The sequence below is a fragment of the Triturus cristatus genome, chromosome 7 (genome assembly GCF_964204655.1).
Source record: "Triturus cristatus chromosome 7, aTriCri1.1, whole genome shotgun sequence".
NCBI classification, from domain to species: domain Eukaryota; kingdom Metazoa; phylum Chordata; class Amphibia; order Caudata; family Salamandridae; genus Triturus; species Triturus cristatus.
In genome coordinates, this window is record NC_140590.1 from 1362486248 (window position 1) to 1362503194 (window position 16947).

General features: G+C 43.3%; 1 protein-coding gene across 1 annotated transcript in view; it reads right to left on the reverse strand.

Moving 5' to 3' along the window:
- Positions 1 to 16448, reverse strand: part of SACK1C (scaffolding CK1 anchoring protein C) — a 224833-nt gene extending 208385 nt beyond the window's left edge. Inside the window, exon 1 of the mRNA XM_085619074.1 lies at positions 15594 to 16448. Coding sequence (XP_085475200.1) covers positions 15594 to 16094 — 501 coding nt within the window. The 5' untranslated portion in view covers positions 16095 to 16448. The remainder of the gene's footprint in view (positions 1 to 15593) is intronic.
- Positions 16449 to 16947: the final 499 nt, after the last annotated feature.

Here is a 16947-nt window from a genome sequence, read left to right on the forward strand (position 1 = left end):
TAAATATGCAAAACTCAATTTTCTTTAGTAATATTAATCACACAGAGTATATTTGAGTGCTGACTGCGCATGATTATGATGCACTCCTACAGTATCTCAGCGTGAGATCAAAATTGCACTGCTCCAAATGTCTTACCTTTTTATGTGCAGAGACTCTGCATTCATGGAGATACAACTAGTTAAAATACCTTTGTCAAAAGAAAATATCTCTATCCTTACACAAAAGTGTAGGTTTACCTTTGTAAATCAGGTTTGTGTTTTGTATAAACAGGGGAGAAGGAGGGTGGAAGAGGGTGTTCATCAAACATAGAAAAATATTGACTTCTACACAATTAAACAGGTGGGGAGGAAAATTAAAAATATGCACCAGCGCAATCTCAAGTGAGCGTTACCCCATATGCATGGGGTTGATGCCCCATGCAAATGAGTAATCACACTGCCTGTGCAACTGCACATTACTATTGAAGTGAGAGCACAGGCAAAGAGTCAATCAGAAGTTGCACTGGCTGAGAACCGCAAAGAGTTGATGCACAGCCAGTGCACCCCTTAAAAGCGGCCCCTAGAAGGGGGAAAGAGGTTCCTATGGACCCTTCAGTCATTCCTCCCGGCATGTAGAGTAACTCACTTCAAACGCTTGCATGAGCATCTCTGCCTCCCTCCTCAAAGGGATCTGCTCCATCACCTGCCACTATCAACAGCTGACGTTTTTCCAGACTGTGCTCTAGCTGCGGCATATTGGGATGAGGCGGCTGTGATATAGATCGGGATCACCGTCTCTGCTGCTAATCAGGCACTCGTGTGTTGAAACCCCTTTGGGCCAGCGAGTTTATATGTTACCAGAATCATGAGGAGTCCATCAAGGGAGGCATAGAGTGGGCTTGGACGCAGCGCACACAATTAACAAGCAGTGGCAACACTAACCATGTAGGCATTCGTGTCTTTGAAGGAGGCCCTTAAGTTTGAAACTAAACCGTAATGGTTGTAACCTAATACTTTCATTCTCAGGCCCCTCTTGGAAGTTCGCTCTTCATTGTAAATTTTTATTTTTTCCTGTACTTTCCTCACCCCTGCGTGCTGTGTTGGATTTTGTGTTTGTGTACCCTTCATTTTTAGTCACCTGTTTTTCTTTGTAATGTTCTATTTTGTACCACTTTTCTCTTGCAACGTAACTAGCTCTATTGTAGAGCGCTCTGACACCTTCGGGTAATGTCCGCGCTTTATAAAAATACACTAAATAAATAAATAAAATAAAAAACCTGGCTATACTTTTGTGAGCTGGACCCAGGCGAGCCGCTGGCTGCCCTGCACTGAAACAAATGGGGAGCGAAGCATGATGTCTGTCCGGCAGACAGTCACACTGGTGAGAGTGGGCAACAACTGGTGGGCCTGAAAGAGACTACTTACATGAGACAACAACCCCCACCCCCAGTGACTCCAAAAAGAGAAAGTGAACTGTAGCAAAATGTGCTTTACGCAGATCGGTGCTCTTGTCATATAATATTTAATAATAATGCTAATAACAATATTACATTCTAATTATATAGTGATCCATTCTGCCCTTCTGTGCAGACGTCCTGAAATTAACACGTGATACCATTACTCACTTTCATTTGACTTAATTAACCAATCTCAGAAGAAGGACTGTGTCAACCTTGGCATGAATCAAACTCATCATCTTTTTTAACAGTGAGTAAACCACTAAGCTGTTTCACTACCATACAACTACTGCCTGCTTAACTACATTCTAGAACAGCTACTTCTCAGCAAACAACATTCGAATCTGCTCGTTGAAAATAAATGTACATTTGTATTCGACTCCCAATGCCGGCGCTGTGTAGTGTGGAAGCAATCGCATATATTACAACCGGCCTTGCCATTTCTACGCGCCTTAAATAATGACTTACGCAGTGCTCCCGCCTGCACTTCTGCCACTCATGAGCGCGGTAAATAACAGGTTATAACGTATCACTTATGTAACACACAGTTCTTTATTTTAACTGGCCTAACACACAAAAAAGAACCTTTTAAGAAATAGAGCATCATTAGGTTCAAACCAATGCTTTCTCTACAAGGGCCTCTATATAAGCTTCCTTTTTACAGAAACACAGGGAAAGGGAGCCAACGTGTCCAATACCACAGCATATGACACTGTTGCTTATATAGGGCACCTTAAGGGATGTCTGATACAATAAAGCGCTGCTGCGAAGAACACGTGTTATCCTTACCAATGTATTAGTATTTAACCAACGAACCTCTTCTGTGCCAAGACATTTCATCAGCAAGTGTTCAACTCACCGACTCATCCAATCAAAGCATGACCATACTGTACACAGCTTTAGGGTGCACCTTCCAACTCAAATACATTCCGCACACTAGTCTGTCTATTCAAGAAACCTATCTACATGGACACAGACAGCTACACACCTTGGGTAAACAGGGACAAATGGGAACGAAGCGGCCCTTGTAGAGACAGCCTGCAGCACTGCATGCACCCTGTTGGATATTGGGTTACTGGTTGACTAGGGTGTGAGCCCTGGTCAAGCAGCAACTGTTATCCTATGGGAGGGGGAGACCTCACAGTAGTGAAAAATGGGCTTAGAAGTTTTTCACTACCAGGACATGTAAAACTTAAAAGTACATGTCCAACCTTTTAATTACACAGCACCCTGATCAATGGGCTACATAGGCCAACCTTTAGGGGTTTCTTACATGTAATAAAAGGGAAGTTCAAGGCTCGGCAAGGGGGTTTTAATGCCAAGTCGACATGGCAGTTGGCAGGTGTAGAGTGCCAGGCCAATATGGCACTCTACAAGGGACTTATAAGTAAATTAAATGTACCAATTAAGTATGAGCTAATTTAACCACATTTTAGGGACTGAGCACAAGCACTTTAGCACAGATTAGCAGTTGTACATTGCACAGGGTCCTAAGGCCAACAAAAAGGAATTCGGCATAAACACAACAAAATAGGATGAGTACCACAAAAAGTTTGGGAATGGCCCTGCAGAGGGCCAGGTCCAACACACCCACTGTTCAAACTGTGCACGGCCACACCAAAAACACACCACTCTGCAACCGGACGATATTGCACCATTAAAATTTGACAAATGGAAGTGAAGGAATTCATTAAATCCAGGATTGGCCTACGGGATCAATCCTCTGCTATAGCAATGACCAACTTGAGACATGCTTTCCAGAAAAAATAATTCTGTGACAGATTCAGCTACTTCGTGCCCAGGGAACCCTCAACATCAAATTCAATATTTTTTTTTGCCAAAATATAAAAAGAGAGGTCTACCAGGGACACTCACAGTTTAATTCCCCTTGTTTTCAAAGCTCGTGTGCGTTTGCTGTGAAGGTTATGCTGTTAATTTTAGGTAAACCGTACCAAAGAGGAGACGTTTTGTTTTATAAGTAATAAGTATGTTACTATAACTGGCCATATTGTATATGAAATCATAGCCAAGGAGTTTTTGTTGAGTGACTAGAGAGACACATGTGTATACATTTTTAAAAACTCTTTATTTGCTGATATCCACAGATTTTGAGACTGAGAAAATGTCTCTCTCAATAGTTATTGTAAGTATTTTAGGGAAACCAAATGTAAGTCACCTTTGGCTCTCCTCTATTTGAATTTTTTTCTGGTGGCATTTCCTGCAAAAGCCCTCCTGCACTCACCCTAGCTAGCTTCTGCAGAATCAGTGCTATTTTAAACATTTCCTGCTTCCTTGTAAATAGTGAACAAATAATTCTGTGACAGATTCAGCTACTTTGTGCCCAGGGAACCCTCAACATCAAATTCAATATTTTTTTTTTGCCAAAATATAAAAAGAGAGGTCCACCAGGGACACTCACAGTTTAATTCCCCTTGTTTTCAAAGCTCGTGTGCTTTTGCTGTGAAGGTTATGCTGTTATTTTTAGGTAAACCGTACCAAAGAGGAGACGTTTTATATTATAAGTAATAAGTATGTTACTATAACTGGCCATATTGTATATGAAATCATAGCCAAGGAGTTTTTGTTGAGTGACTAGAGAGACACATGTGTATACATTTTTAAAAACTCTTTATTTACTGATATCCACAGATTTTGAGACTGAGAAAACGTCTCTCTCAATAGTTATTGTAAGTAGTTTAGGGAAACCAAATGTAAGTCACCTTTGGCTCTCCTGTATTTGAATTTTTTTCTGGTGGCATTTCCTGCAAAAGCCCTCCTGCACTCACCCTAGCTAGCTTCTGCAGAATCAGTGCTATTTTAAACATTTCCTGCTTCCTTGTAAATGGTGAACAAATAATTATGTGACAGATTCAGCTACTTCGTGCCCAGGGAACCCTCAACATCAAATTCAATATTTTTTTTGCCAAAATATAAAAAGAGAGGTCCATCAGGGACACTCACAGTTTAATTCTCCTTGTTTTCAAAGCTCGTGTGCGTTTGCTGTGAAGGTTATGCTGTTATTTTTAGGTAAACCGTACCAAAGAGTAGACGTTTTGTTTTATAAGTAATAAGTATGTTACTATAACTGGCCATATTGTATATGAAATCATAGCCAAGGAGTTTTTGTTGAGTGACTAGAGAGACACGTGTCAAAGTACGTGTATACATTTTTAAAAACTCCTTATTTACTGATATCCACAGATTTTGAGAATGAGAAAATGTCTCTCTCAATAGTTATTGTAAGTATTTTAGGGAAACCAAATGTAAGTCACCTTTGGCTCTCCTCTATTTTAATTTTTCTGGTAACATTTCCTGCAAAATCCCTCCTACACTCACCCTAGCTAGCTTCTGCAGAATCAGTGCTATTTTAAACATTTCCTGCTTCCTTGTAAATGGTGAAGGTATGAGCCTTTTTGCACAAACTATAGTATAAAAAAAGTGATGGGTGGAATACTTGAATTCATATCTGCCACTGGTAATTACTTGGGGCCGCATCCCAATGCATCATTATTTTGCACCCCATACCTTCTCAGTTTGGACCTAGCCATATGCAAATCAGTTCTGGCCCTGCTCCAATGGAAACAGTCCAGCCTGAACTGCCAGGTCAGATCCGGAACACAAGCTACTCAAGACCAGTCTAGCCCTTACCAGGGCTCTGCAGTCGGCTTGTTTCCATGCTTTGGTTTGTACACTTCATTTTAACACAAACTGAGCAGTTTAATTCTGGCAGATCCTCTCAACTTCCACACCAATTTTCGTTGTCTTCCTAAAGACAGTTTGGCTGTCTCATATTGCTAATACAATCTACATTTAGAAGGAGTAAAAGTACAGCATTCCTCAGCAAATAGTTGCGATGTCGTTCACTGACAGTTTGCCCATATTCCTTACCCATTTGTGAACTGTAACTGTCACTCATGGACTCTGGCACTTTGCCAATGCACAGGAATGTAGCCAATCTACTGGTACAGCAACCAGGTGCGGTCTCCATTGCACGTGTGGACAGTGAGGCACCCATTCTTGTTCATGGAGTGAAAAAATTTCGGGGGGGGGGGGCTGAATCTCTTAAGCCATAGGCAGAGTGGAGCTGCAGGGGCTCTTAGAAGGGGTGAAACAACAGCGAGGCCTCATTAACATGCAAATGGCCTTTTAAAGACCTGTGCTCGGGTGCGGCTGTGTGTGCCCGGGAAGCTGTCTCATCCCGGGATGCGCGCCTGCAATGGAAATGACATTGGTTTCCAACATACTCAATCCAAGACATGTCTCATCAAGACAAGAGACACTATTTAGCATAAAAGGCTCACTCAGAACCTTGCGGTGAAAGGAAGTTACCGCCATTGTTTTACCCAGAGCATGACACGGAGGTAGGGCCTTGGAAGAGGAGCATGTCTGGAGCTATTGTCACTCATCGGTTTCAAAGAATAGAGGGTGCGATTCAGAGTTTGGGAACGGGTTTCTCCTAAAAAAAGTGACCTGAAATGAAATGAAATGAAAAGGAAGTTTTATAAAGCGCAACTGTCACTCCTGACGGAGCCTCCTGGCGCTGCAACCGTCCGATACCCATCCGCCTTATCACAAATGCCTTACACTGTCTGCAGGGCTCTAAGCCAGGCCCTAGCTCATTTCTATGCAGTCTGAATATGGCCTGAGAGTAAAGGTGCGGTTAAGTGTACGAAGCTTAACTGCCCATTAGAAGGAGGAGAAATATGTACTTTTCTGTCTGGCCTGTTGATGCCCATGAGATTGTGAATATTAGCTGGCACAGAGACCGATCTATGCCTAGGCATACGGACATCCAGAGATTTTATGATCTTCCCTGAGAGGAGTAAAAGTCTGCCCACTCAGCAAGTGATTGCTGTAAGTGCAATTCAGATATTGATCAGCCACAATCACCATTCATCGATTGATTTCAACAGTCAGTTATGAAGTATAGTTTTGTCATTGCACCTGCTTACAACCATTTATTTGTGCAGCACTCACATAAACCCAAAAAGGAGTGCTTCCGCTGCAATGCACAGATGCGGAAGTGCTCATTCAAAGCACCGGAGGGCACAGTAAACCATTTGTGCAAATCGAGTTAGCCGCTGTGCAATGGTAGCTGCGGTATTGTTGGACACATACAGGGATGGAGTTTTGGTAACACAAAGTAAAGCTGTGAGCGGCAGGCGCGCAACACCCATTGGACTCAAAGGGCTTCAGCCCCCCCGTCGTGTGTGGCAGCCCGGGATAAGACAGCCTCGCGGGCACTCACAGCCGCACCCGAGCACTTCACAGGTCTTTAAAATACCATTTGCATGTTAATGAGGCATTGCTGTTGTTTCACCTCTTCTAAGAGCCCCTGCAGCTCCACTCTGCATATTGCTTAAAGATTCAGCCCCCCCCCCGACTCTTTTTCTTAGCCCCCGCCCCCCCCCCCCCCCCCCGAAAATTGGCTCTAGTTGCGCCTCTGGTGAGCGGTGCCGCCATCACACATGGATCACGGAGGCCGGTATGTGCTGCAGGCATGCCGGAGCTGGCTCTTCATCCCTACACACGCCCTGTGCTGTGTTGCGTTCTGCCAGAGTCTCCCCCTTGTTACGGTCTCCACTCCCTTGTCTGAACATGGAACACTGCCGCCTTTGCACATACCGTGCAGACACTCCTCTCCCATTGGCTGCGCCGAGTCTGTTCTACCCTGCAGCGACAGCAAGCCAAAGACACGTGAACCCGTCCCAGGTGTGCACGTGGCTGCGTGACTGCAGGCATCATGGTTTGATAGTGCCGTGTGATCGGCTCTACGCCTCCCTTTTCATTATTCAGGAAAAGCCGGCCTTTTTACACTGTTATTTCCAGTACTGTTGCACAGCGCACATAGACGTGAATCTAACTGTAGTGCTAAATGGCGAGTCAGCAACAGTTTGGCAAAGATAAGAGACCTAGATATCATTCTTGTGTGTGAGGGAAACGAGCACTGCCGACTCCCATGTCGTGCTTGCGTGTACGAGCGATGCTTGCCCTGTTGTTCCTACTCTGCGTGCGTGGGGGAAGGATCCTGCCTGTTGCTGCCTGCTCCATCCATGTTCCTTGTGCTCGAGCGGAGTGTCCACTCCTGATACCCCTGAAGGACGTGATCGTTTTCACTTTTTAACAGAAAGAGGTGTCTACCAATATTAGTTAACTTGCAACACACGTCATCATCGGCAGCTTACCAAGTCACCAAGACCACTTACAGGACTGGAGACAGGCGTGCAGGTTTTCTCTCACACACACACTAGAGGTACAACATATGCAACGTGTGGGTAATTAAACATGTGTTACTTCTAACCACCTGCATGTGTGGCTATGTACATATATATTACACTTTCCCCAACACCAACGCTTATGTGCTGGTTGAGGTTCGATGAACACAGCTACTCTGCTTCCAACCTCACACAAGTCACCCGACAAAATACAACCAACATGCTTTCAACCATACAGCCGCAGAACATTCAGGAAAACAGAACGCGTGTGTATCTAAACCTGGGTTACTTAGCGCTATATAAATAATACAGATGGAACTTACGCAACCCTCGAGAAGGTGTTTTAGGCCTCGCAAAGCGTACGGAAATCACTATTTGAGTAGCAATCCTGTACAGGGATAGGGAAATGCTACCTAACGATACGATCTAGAGATATGGTAAAGGCATGGCTTTAAGTGGGCCGGTTCTCACCGGGTCTGAGCACCGGCAGTTGTTTTAAGGAGGCCTCGAAACGGGTCTCTATCGGGCTCTGTTTTGTGCCCTGGCACAGGCGGACTGCAGTGACGCAGGCACATCGATGTCGCCTGCTCACACTGCTCACTTCTCACTAGTGGAGAAGTTACGGCATGACGTCATGCCAGGTGAGTTGTAGGGGAAGGGAAATCCTTTAAGGAGAGTCATTTTCTCTCTGGATTTCCCTTCTCTTTTTGAAACTCAGGAGCAGCAACATTGTCGTGGTGTCACCAGGGCTTTAAGTGGAAGTTTTTTCAATATTATGTACAAGCCATAGTTGCTGCTTATTTATCTTATGCAACTAACAACCATTGACAAAGTCAATAGTCCTGACTTGTAGGTATGATGTGACTTGTATCATATATCTGGATGCAATGACAGAAACAGCAAAATACAGATTTTTTGCTTCCGTGTTTTAAAGCCACGCCCTCAATTACATTGACCACGCCCCTTTGAGAGACCCCCCCAGTTTTTTCATCCCACTTAAAGCCCTAATGTCTATTTAAATACCAATACAGTCAGGACATTAAGTGGGCTGGGACCTTCCAATGCTGAGCACCGGCAGTTCCTTAAAAGCAGGTGCTGAGACAGGTCCCTATCAGTCTCTCCGTTTCGAAAACATTATTTAAATACCAATACAAGTTCCTACTGCTGTTGTTTATTACCCAGTCTAGCAAACAACCTTTCATCATACACAAGTCTAAACGTTTGACGTTGCCAATGCTTTGTTTTCCTACATTTACAATTGTGATGTAACTCCTTCTTCTAGCACGGGCTACACACTGAGCACAGAGAAGAAAAGGCAGTAGAGTAGAGCAGAATGATCAAATGAAACCTGAAGAAGGAGAGCAAGAGACCCACTATTGCGGCTCTGCAAGAGGCCAAGGCACAGAGTCCATGTGTGTTTGAGTTAGGCGGCTTAGCCCACCCGATCTTCCCAAACATTGGGGGTGACTGGGATCGATCATCTAGAACACCTTCCATGTCTGCGAGCGCCTGAGGCAACAGGCTAAATCACGAACTGTTCATGGTGGTCTTGGCTGTGGTGATCAAACATGCATAGCTGCCCTGAAGAAACCATACCACAACAGCAGTTACTGCTGATTTATCCAGGAGCCGTGGCTGCGGCGCTTTCAATTGGTCACAGCAGACCTGCGAACTTAAAACAATATTTCACTGTGCGAACATGGAGAGTTAGCGGGGTCTCGTGCCAAGAACTGCCTAAGAAGCACATGTCCCCCTTCACCCCTCCAACCGACCCTCCAAAAAACAAAAATGCTTGCTGAGGCTGGTGTCAATGTCCTGGGGTGTTTTCAAACTCCCTGATGGACGTTGATGCTCAAAGACACTGAAGACTTTGCGTAGTGTTTTCCAGCTCGTCTTCCCTGCCACCTTGTGATATCGGCTCCTGACCGGGTAACCTTGAAAAGGAAGCCGATACCATGTGGTGCACGGTGGGCAACCTGTGAGTTGGCAAGTCTGTCACAGCTGCAAGAAACCCACATCACAGTTGCAGCAACTGCAACAGGCAGATCATTTCATACATAGAAAGCAAGTCACCCAGCACTGGCCCTTCCTCTGACACATGGGACTCTTGAGAATGAGACTTTCAGCTGGCCGCTCCTCCTACATACACCCATACTCTTGCTGCCTTCTGACACTGTGAACATTTTATTTTTCAGTAAGCTACAACTAATTTATTACCGCGTCCATGTTATAGATGGGCTACATCAATCCACACATGCATTCATTCACCAAGGAATCCATTTATGCGCTCACAAACACATTATTACTCCATCATGCACTCACTCATCCAGTCAGCTAACATTCTTCATTCATGTACTCAGTCACCCATTTTTCCCCTATGCACGCATCCACCCATTGTACTATCACTGATCTACCTTTAGAATCTCTGGCCCATTTAACCAGCTTGTATTTCTTCTGGCATGATAGTATCACGACACCATCTATGGACGCTTGCTGCCATGTTCAACCCAACAATTAATAACCAATATTTATTTTCTGTCATCATAAGTAACATGTTTCTTGAATACTTATCACATCATATTTAAAAACATTCAGCTCTTTTACTAACATTTTCTGTTTAGACCTCTGATTCATACCGCTCACATTCAATGTCAATATTCTTAATCCACCCATATTCAATATAATTGCAAGACTCTCTACACCACAGCTTTATCTGAAACCGCTTGCTGTCTTTAGAATATTCATTCTTTCCACTCCATTTTCTAAAATGTGCATTCCTTTTTAATATGCACACACCCCTGCTCCTCAACTAATCCAACCCCCTCCCAATGAATCCCTATGCATACCCCCTTGACGACATCAGTAGACGGGATATCACCAATGAGTGAAGTCCCCCAACCACAACGGTCAACAGACAGGCTGGGGCTCTCTGAAAATCCTACCCACCCCTACGACCATAAGAAGCAATTACAAATAGGATATATTTTGCTCAATTACAAATTATCTAATAACTCCTTAGCCTTGATCTCTGTAGTAAACATATACACTTTAGAATACTTCATCACCTTGAGATGTGCAGGCACTAATAAAAAGACATTGTAGTTTTTGACTTGGAATGGCCAGCTGCCATAAACAATGTCTCCTTTCTACTGTTATATAGAGAAAGTCACACTTTGTAAAGAATGTATGTCTTGCTACATTAAACCTTGCTTTAGATCTAGCCTTTTCAAAAATCTTTAGCCTGAGCAGAAAGTTCACCCAAAAAAGTTGCTCCAGGGTTCCCTGTCGTGTCATGAGTTGTATGACCAGCTTGCTTAAAGAACAAAAGAAAACAATGTGCACATTGGATCTTTCAGTCCCAGTCCCCCAATTCTAGGAACCCTTTTTTAGAACAAACCAACAATAAAAGTATTATGATTCACCTCTTCAGCATCCCAAGTAATGCCCAGGATTCTAAGGTTATTACAGCGCTGTCAATTCTCAAATTCTTCAAGTTCCCATTGAATATGCTTTAGTTGGTTAACATGCCCTGACAATGGTGTGTGTGTGTGTGTGTGTGTGTGTGATGCCAATGTGCTTTGCTCTAGCTATTTACTTTTTCATCTTATTTTTAACAAACTTTTGGTACTTTATGGCCAGCCCCTAGGAGTTTTCAAGCAGCTGTTTATTCACTCTAAATGTATAAGTGTGTCTCCTCCCTAAGCACCATAATCACCTGATATATTGAATTCCAAATTGGCTCAGGTCTACCCATAAAGATTTTTTCTTTAACCGTAGGGGCTCTACCTCCTGCTGGACATTTGCAGGAATGATATGTGTAGCTATATAATCCCATTTCATGTCCATGGTGCTGGTGTTGTTGAATTGTCTAGTTAGTGCTTTATCCTGTTTCTGCAACGTGTATTATAAATTATAAGAGCTTTTATCAGAGCCTTTAGTAGATAGGGAGTCGTTACCTGATTCAGTGGAGTTGTTTTTTTCAGGTAGGTCAGATGAAAAGTATGAAGCAGAAGAACATTATTTAGATAGGTCAAAATCTTTAGTGCTCAAACCATTTAAGAATTTTACGCACACCAGCCGACAATTTAATGACAGTTTCACCGTTTCTTTTTCCCTCCTTTTCATAGATATTTTTTTTTATTGGAGTAGGTAATATTGGCTGAAGATCCTTCTTTTCTAGTGTCCACTGTAGCTTATTCTTGATCAGCACTGCTTGAGCTTCAGTCGTATCCCTCCCCTATTTGTTTTGCCCTTGAAGAGCTCCACAAGTTCCAATGGAACTACAGTCTCCAGAATCTGTCTATACAGTTGTTTGCTTTCTTTGTTCTTCACAATTAGGGGGCTCCTCCACATCAATACTCAGAATATGACTCACTCTGTCTCCTACATCTGATAAGAGCTTCTCCTGTTGATCAGCTCAATCAGTGGCTGTTCACAAGTATTGTGTGGAAGAGTCCAAGTCAGTGGTTACTGCCTATACACACACTGCCATCGGCTTGGGTGACTTCATCGTCTACATTGAGGTAGACCGGAATAACAGCTCTTCCACCGTCTCAGTTTCCCTTCCTCCACTAACCTCTCACAAAGCCCAGATGCTACAAGAATGTCAGCTCGCTCCCTTTGAGTTAGCTCCTCAGTCCACGGACAGTGTACAGAGTACATTACAGATGCACACTTTTGCCGCTGTCCAGCAGCCACAGCACAGGCACTGCGGTGCTGTCTTGCATTCTTCAGTGCCATTGTTGCACTGGCCAAAAGCACCCGATCTGCAGGCAGGGAAAGAGGAACTAGGGTATAGGTAGAGGTAGCGGGGAAGGTGATTTGTCAGAATATCATAGGTAAAATTAATATGTGACAAAAATATTGTGTCTATATTTTCATTTATAAAAATATCATCCCACAGGGAGTATATTTTCTATTTTCAAAGCCAATGGGGAGATATTTTTCCAAACAATATTTGGAATTCGATATTCTGTTACCACACCACCATAATACAGGCAGGGGTGGAAGAATGGGATGAAAGAAATAACATCATTGATGGAAAAGGGAGAACAAATCAGTTAGAGAATCAAAAGGGGCTTGAAGAAAGAAAGGAGGAGATAATGTGCACCCCCACACAACAGGAAACGATTGGTAATAGAGGGAGATGGAAGATTGGCAAACAGGGATTCCCCCCTTTAAAATGACATATGGGTCTATGTGATCCTGAGTAAAAAAGACTGCAAGGAAGTTTTTGACGTGAAAGGCAGTGTCAAGAATGGTTTGGGCATGGTAGGAATGCCACTCACTTTCAGTAAATCAAGGAAACAGGTTTTTGGAGAAAGTTTACTCAAAACACTTTTCCTCAAGTATTTTTTCTATAGAGTCACACTCAATCACACACTCTACTAGCTATCACTGGTCATAAAATAATGTGCCTCCCAACATTAGAAAGTTGAAAAAAAGGAGAAGGATTCTTTGTCCACAATAGTGGACAAACTCCACCTTTAACTCAAATGCATTAAGCCGGAAAGGATATTAGAGGGGGGCAAAGAAGAAAGATATTTATGTTTGTCAGTTGCAGTCCTGAAAATCAGGATGCATGTGAAAGGTTAGGTTTTTAGTGTGATGAGCCAGTACAATATTTCATACGGAGTAGAGAGAGACATGAGCCATCACTTCAAAGAAAAGGTGGTATTAACGACCATTATAAAGGAATACGCTGCATCAAGCTGTGCACTTCACAGTACTGGCATGAATTAGACATGATCAATTACTATGTTTAAATTAATAGTATTTAGATAGTTTTAATACCTGTGAAAATAATAAACATCTATGAATTTAAAATGTCTATTGCTGTGGGGAAATGCTTTTTGTAATTTTAGATGGGTCTGCCCCGTGTGAATAGAGAACAGTTTGGACACGAAGATTTATCTATTGTACAATTATGTTCACCTGAAAATAATAATTAAATTGTATTATAATACATGAGAACCTGCAATACCGGTATAACAGCCCATCTTTAATTTCCTCATTACAGACTAGTTGTGATGTCTCTAGTCAACTGTACTAGCGAAATGACATCGCTGTTGAACTGTTATAACTTATTTCAGTTGAGTTGTGAAGCTGTGATGCCGGCTGCAACAGGCAGCAGCCAAGGCAAAAGGCAGGTCAGAGTGAATAATTACAGCTGCAGTTTAAACAAGCAATGGTAACACCAATAGGTCGCTCATATGTGAGTTCTATTACATTTGTCAATTCTTTTTATTTTAGTTATTTTGTACAGCAGCACACAAAAGAAAGAAAAAGTACCTACATTCCAGCACAAGCCGTGAAAGTACACTAATCAAAAAGAAGCAATCAGTACTTGGTCCATGCTCAAGGAAAGAGAGAAACGAATGAAGTGAAAGTGAAACCAACATGCGCTTACCATTCAAGAACCAACAAAAAAGAGTGAAAATGAAGACAAATAATAGTATCCAAGCCCCTTTCAGTTAACACAATGTCTTGCAAGTGACAGCGCATGGGCTGTATTAAGCAAGACCTAACAACAAAAATGAGAACTGGCTTTTCATTTGTATGATCTCTATTCCTAAAATGAACTGTTCACCAGAAAGGAGAGACGTATGGCAATATGCTTATTTTTTGCACACTATAGGCCATTACAGCAACATGGAATTTCTTTGCTTGTTTCTACACATTATGAGCAAAAACTTTTTTAGTGTGCCTTACATTAAATTGGACTAATATTTGTTATGCTTGTAACTAAGCTGTCTAGCAAGATCCAATGATTTATGCAGTTTGTGGGAAGGGTGATGGTGTGACCACTTTTATAAGGAAGGAAGAAACTACTGTGTTTCCTACATTAAAAGGATATTGCAAGTCGCCTTGCAGTTCCATGGCCTTATAGAGTAACTCTTTGTTAACTTGAAATATCCTTATAATGTCCAGCAGTGGGTACTTTATCCAATATATAATCACCCGGCATGAAAGGTGAGCAACCTGCAAGGTAGTGACAACATTTGACGGATATAAAAGTTAAGCCTTCATGATAATTGACCTAAGATATCACATCAGGCAACTTGAACTGATAGTTTTTTTCTTAAGGTAAACCAATGCACAGTTATAATGCTAGAGTGCCCTGCTAAAACTTTTTAATTTCTAGCAGCAGCCAGCCCATGGGTTTATCCCATCATGGCTTCCCAAATAAAATATTGAGCTTTCCCTCTATTCTTGATCACTCGTGGCATGTGTGCAATACCCACCAACAATAATCAAACACATAAGCAGTTCCATTACATAATATTAAAGGTGGTACAATGTTACAAACATCTGACAGCACAGCATATGACAAATCTTACTCTGCATAACGTTCCCTGATATTTATTACAGTCCTTTCATATTTCCCAGATCTATGTGTGAATAGCTCACCTAATCCAGGTTTGTTTGTTGTAATCTGTGACTTGTAGACCCTATTAACAATGGAATAGAAAGAACTACAACCACCAGAATAAAAAAAACTTGGGCTATGTGTCCCTGGACCGGAAACAAGCATCCTTGGACCGGTTTTGGGGTTTCACCCCTCATCAGCCAGACTAGCTTGACTCCAGTGGCATTGAGAGCACGGGGCCCACGTCTGGGAATACCAGTCACACTCGGGGTGACAAATGCAAAAAGAGCAATTAATGGACAGAATGTTTAAAAATGTCAAACTCCCCCCCCCCCCCCCCCCCTACAGAGATCTGGGCCTAAATCCATCGTTTTTAACTAAATTGTATTATAATACATGAGAACCTGCAATCCCAGTATAACAGCCCATCTCTAATTTCCTCATTACAGGCGTGAAACTGGAAAATCTGAAAGCTCAGAGAAAGACTCCTACTTGACAGCGTGTATTCTTACAGCCATAGGCACTCTAGCATCCACGAGTTGTTAAACAGATGTGTGTGTGTTCTGTACTCACAGTTTTTGCTTTGCTTATAAGCGACCTGAGTAAATCCTTGATGCTGTTGGACCTGTCTCTTTGGAAGTGGACCGTCACTTCTGTCTGGCTGTGCTTGGTAATGAGAGGGATTTCGGGCCAGCCCAGTTCCAGCATGGGCAGCTCGATGTCAGACATCATTGGGAAGTAGGTGCCAGATGTCTGCTCGGACAGGCCGTCCTCCTCCGGGCCCTCCACTGACAGCGAGGACTGCAGGGCGGCCGGACTGCTAACGTTGGCGTTCCGATGCACATACTCGATGTCCAAGGTGGACAGAAAGGGCAGCTCCTTCTCATCTGCCAGCGCGCGGAGATAGCCCTCCTCTCCCTGCTCGAGGAGGGCATCGGTGGCCAGCCTGGCGGACTCATTGTGGCTGAGAGTCAAGGGGGAGCCCTGCCTCCAGGGGTTCTTCAGCTCGTCCACGCGGCTCCGGAGCTGTCCTGGGCTCCTCTGCACGCGCCTCGCGGCCTCGTGATGGAACATGATTACTGGCTTCAAATGATCTCCCTGAAATATAGCCTCGCGCAGGTCTGAAAACACACCCAGACCCTGCGGGGGACGCTGCGCGCAGTCAGCTCGGCGGCCGCTGGAAAGTTTGCAGCCAGTTCATGAAACCCGCGCTACTCTCCGGATGTAAACACAAGTGACAGAGCCAGCGCTGGGCGTGTGCAGTCCGTCCACGGTCGGTTTCGGCCAGCCCGCTCAGAGTCCGGCTGACTGAAAAGCGCTCACATGTCGGTTGCGCCGCGCCCTGCCGTACCTGTTGGTTGGGTTTCTGTCACATCAGCTGAGGTTGGCTCAGCTAAAGTTGACACCTGACTTGACAGGAAGTTAAGTATTTTCAGGTAATACCTTGGACATTAATCACCACGGCGGTTACCGGACACTGAGAGAAGCTGCAAAAGTCTTTAAGTGCGTCAGTTAATTGTTTCTGTGAAACTTGGATTTTTGTTTCTTGCTTCCTTATTGCTGTTCTTATGCGTTTTGGTCTACAGTAAAGACTCTGTTTGTTGTTACTCATCACTTTTCCACACCTCATTTCAATGCCTGTAGTGTTTGAGGGAAAAGGAACGGATCACGTGGTGCGTGTTTTATTATGTAAATTGAGATGTTCAGGTTACAAAACATTCTTTAGAAACTGGTGAATCAAAACAACGATAACATGGAGTTAAATCTGTCTCAAGCAAATTTAGTACTTCCAAGTGTCTACATTTATTACAAATGCATATACTGAAGTGTCTTTCTAACTACAAGATATTACACCTCACATTCACATACATACACAGCATATTCAAAACTAGTGGGCAATATTGAAACGGAACCCCACCCCAATTGC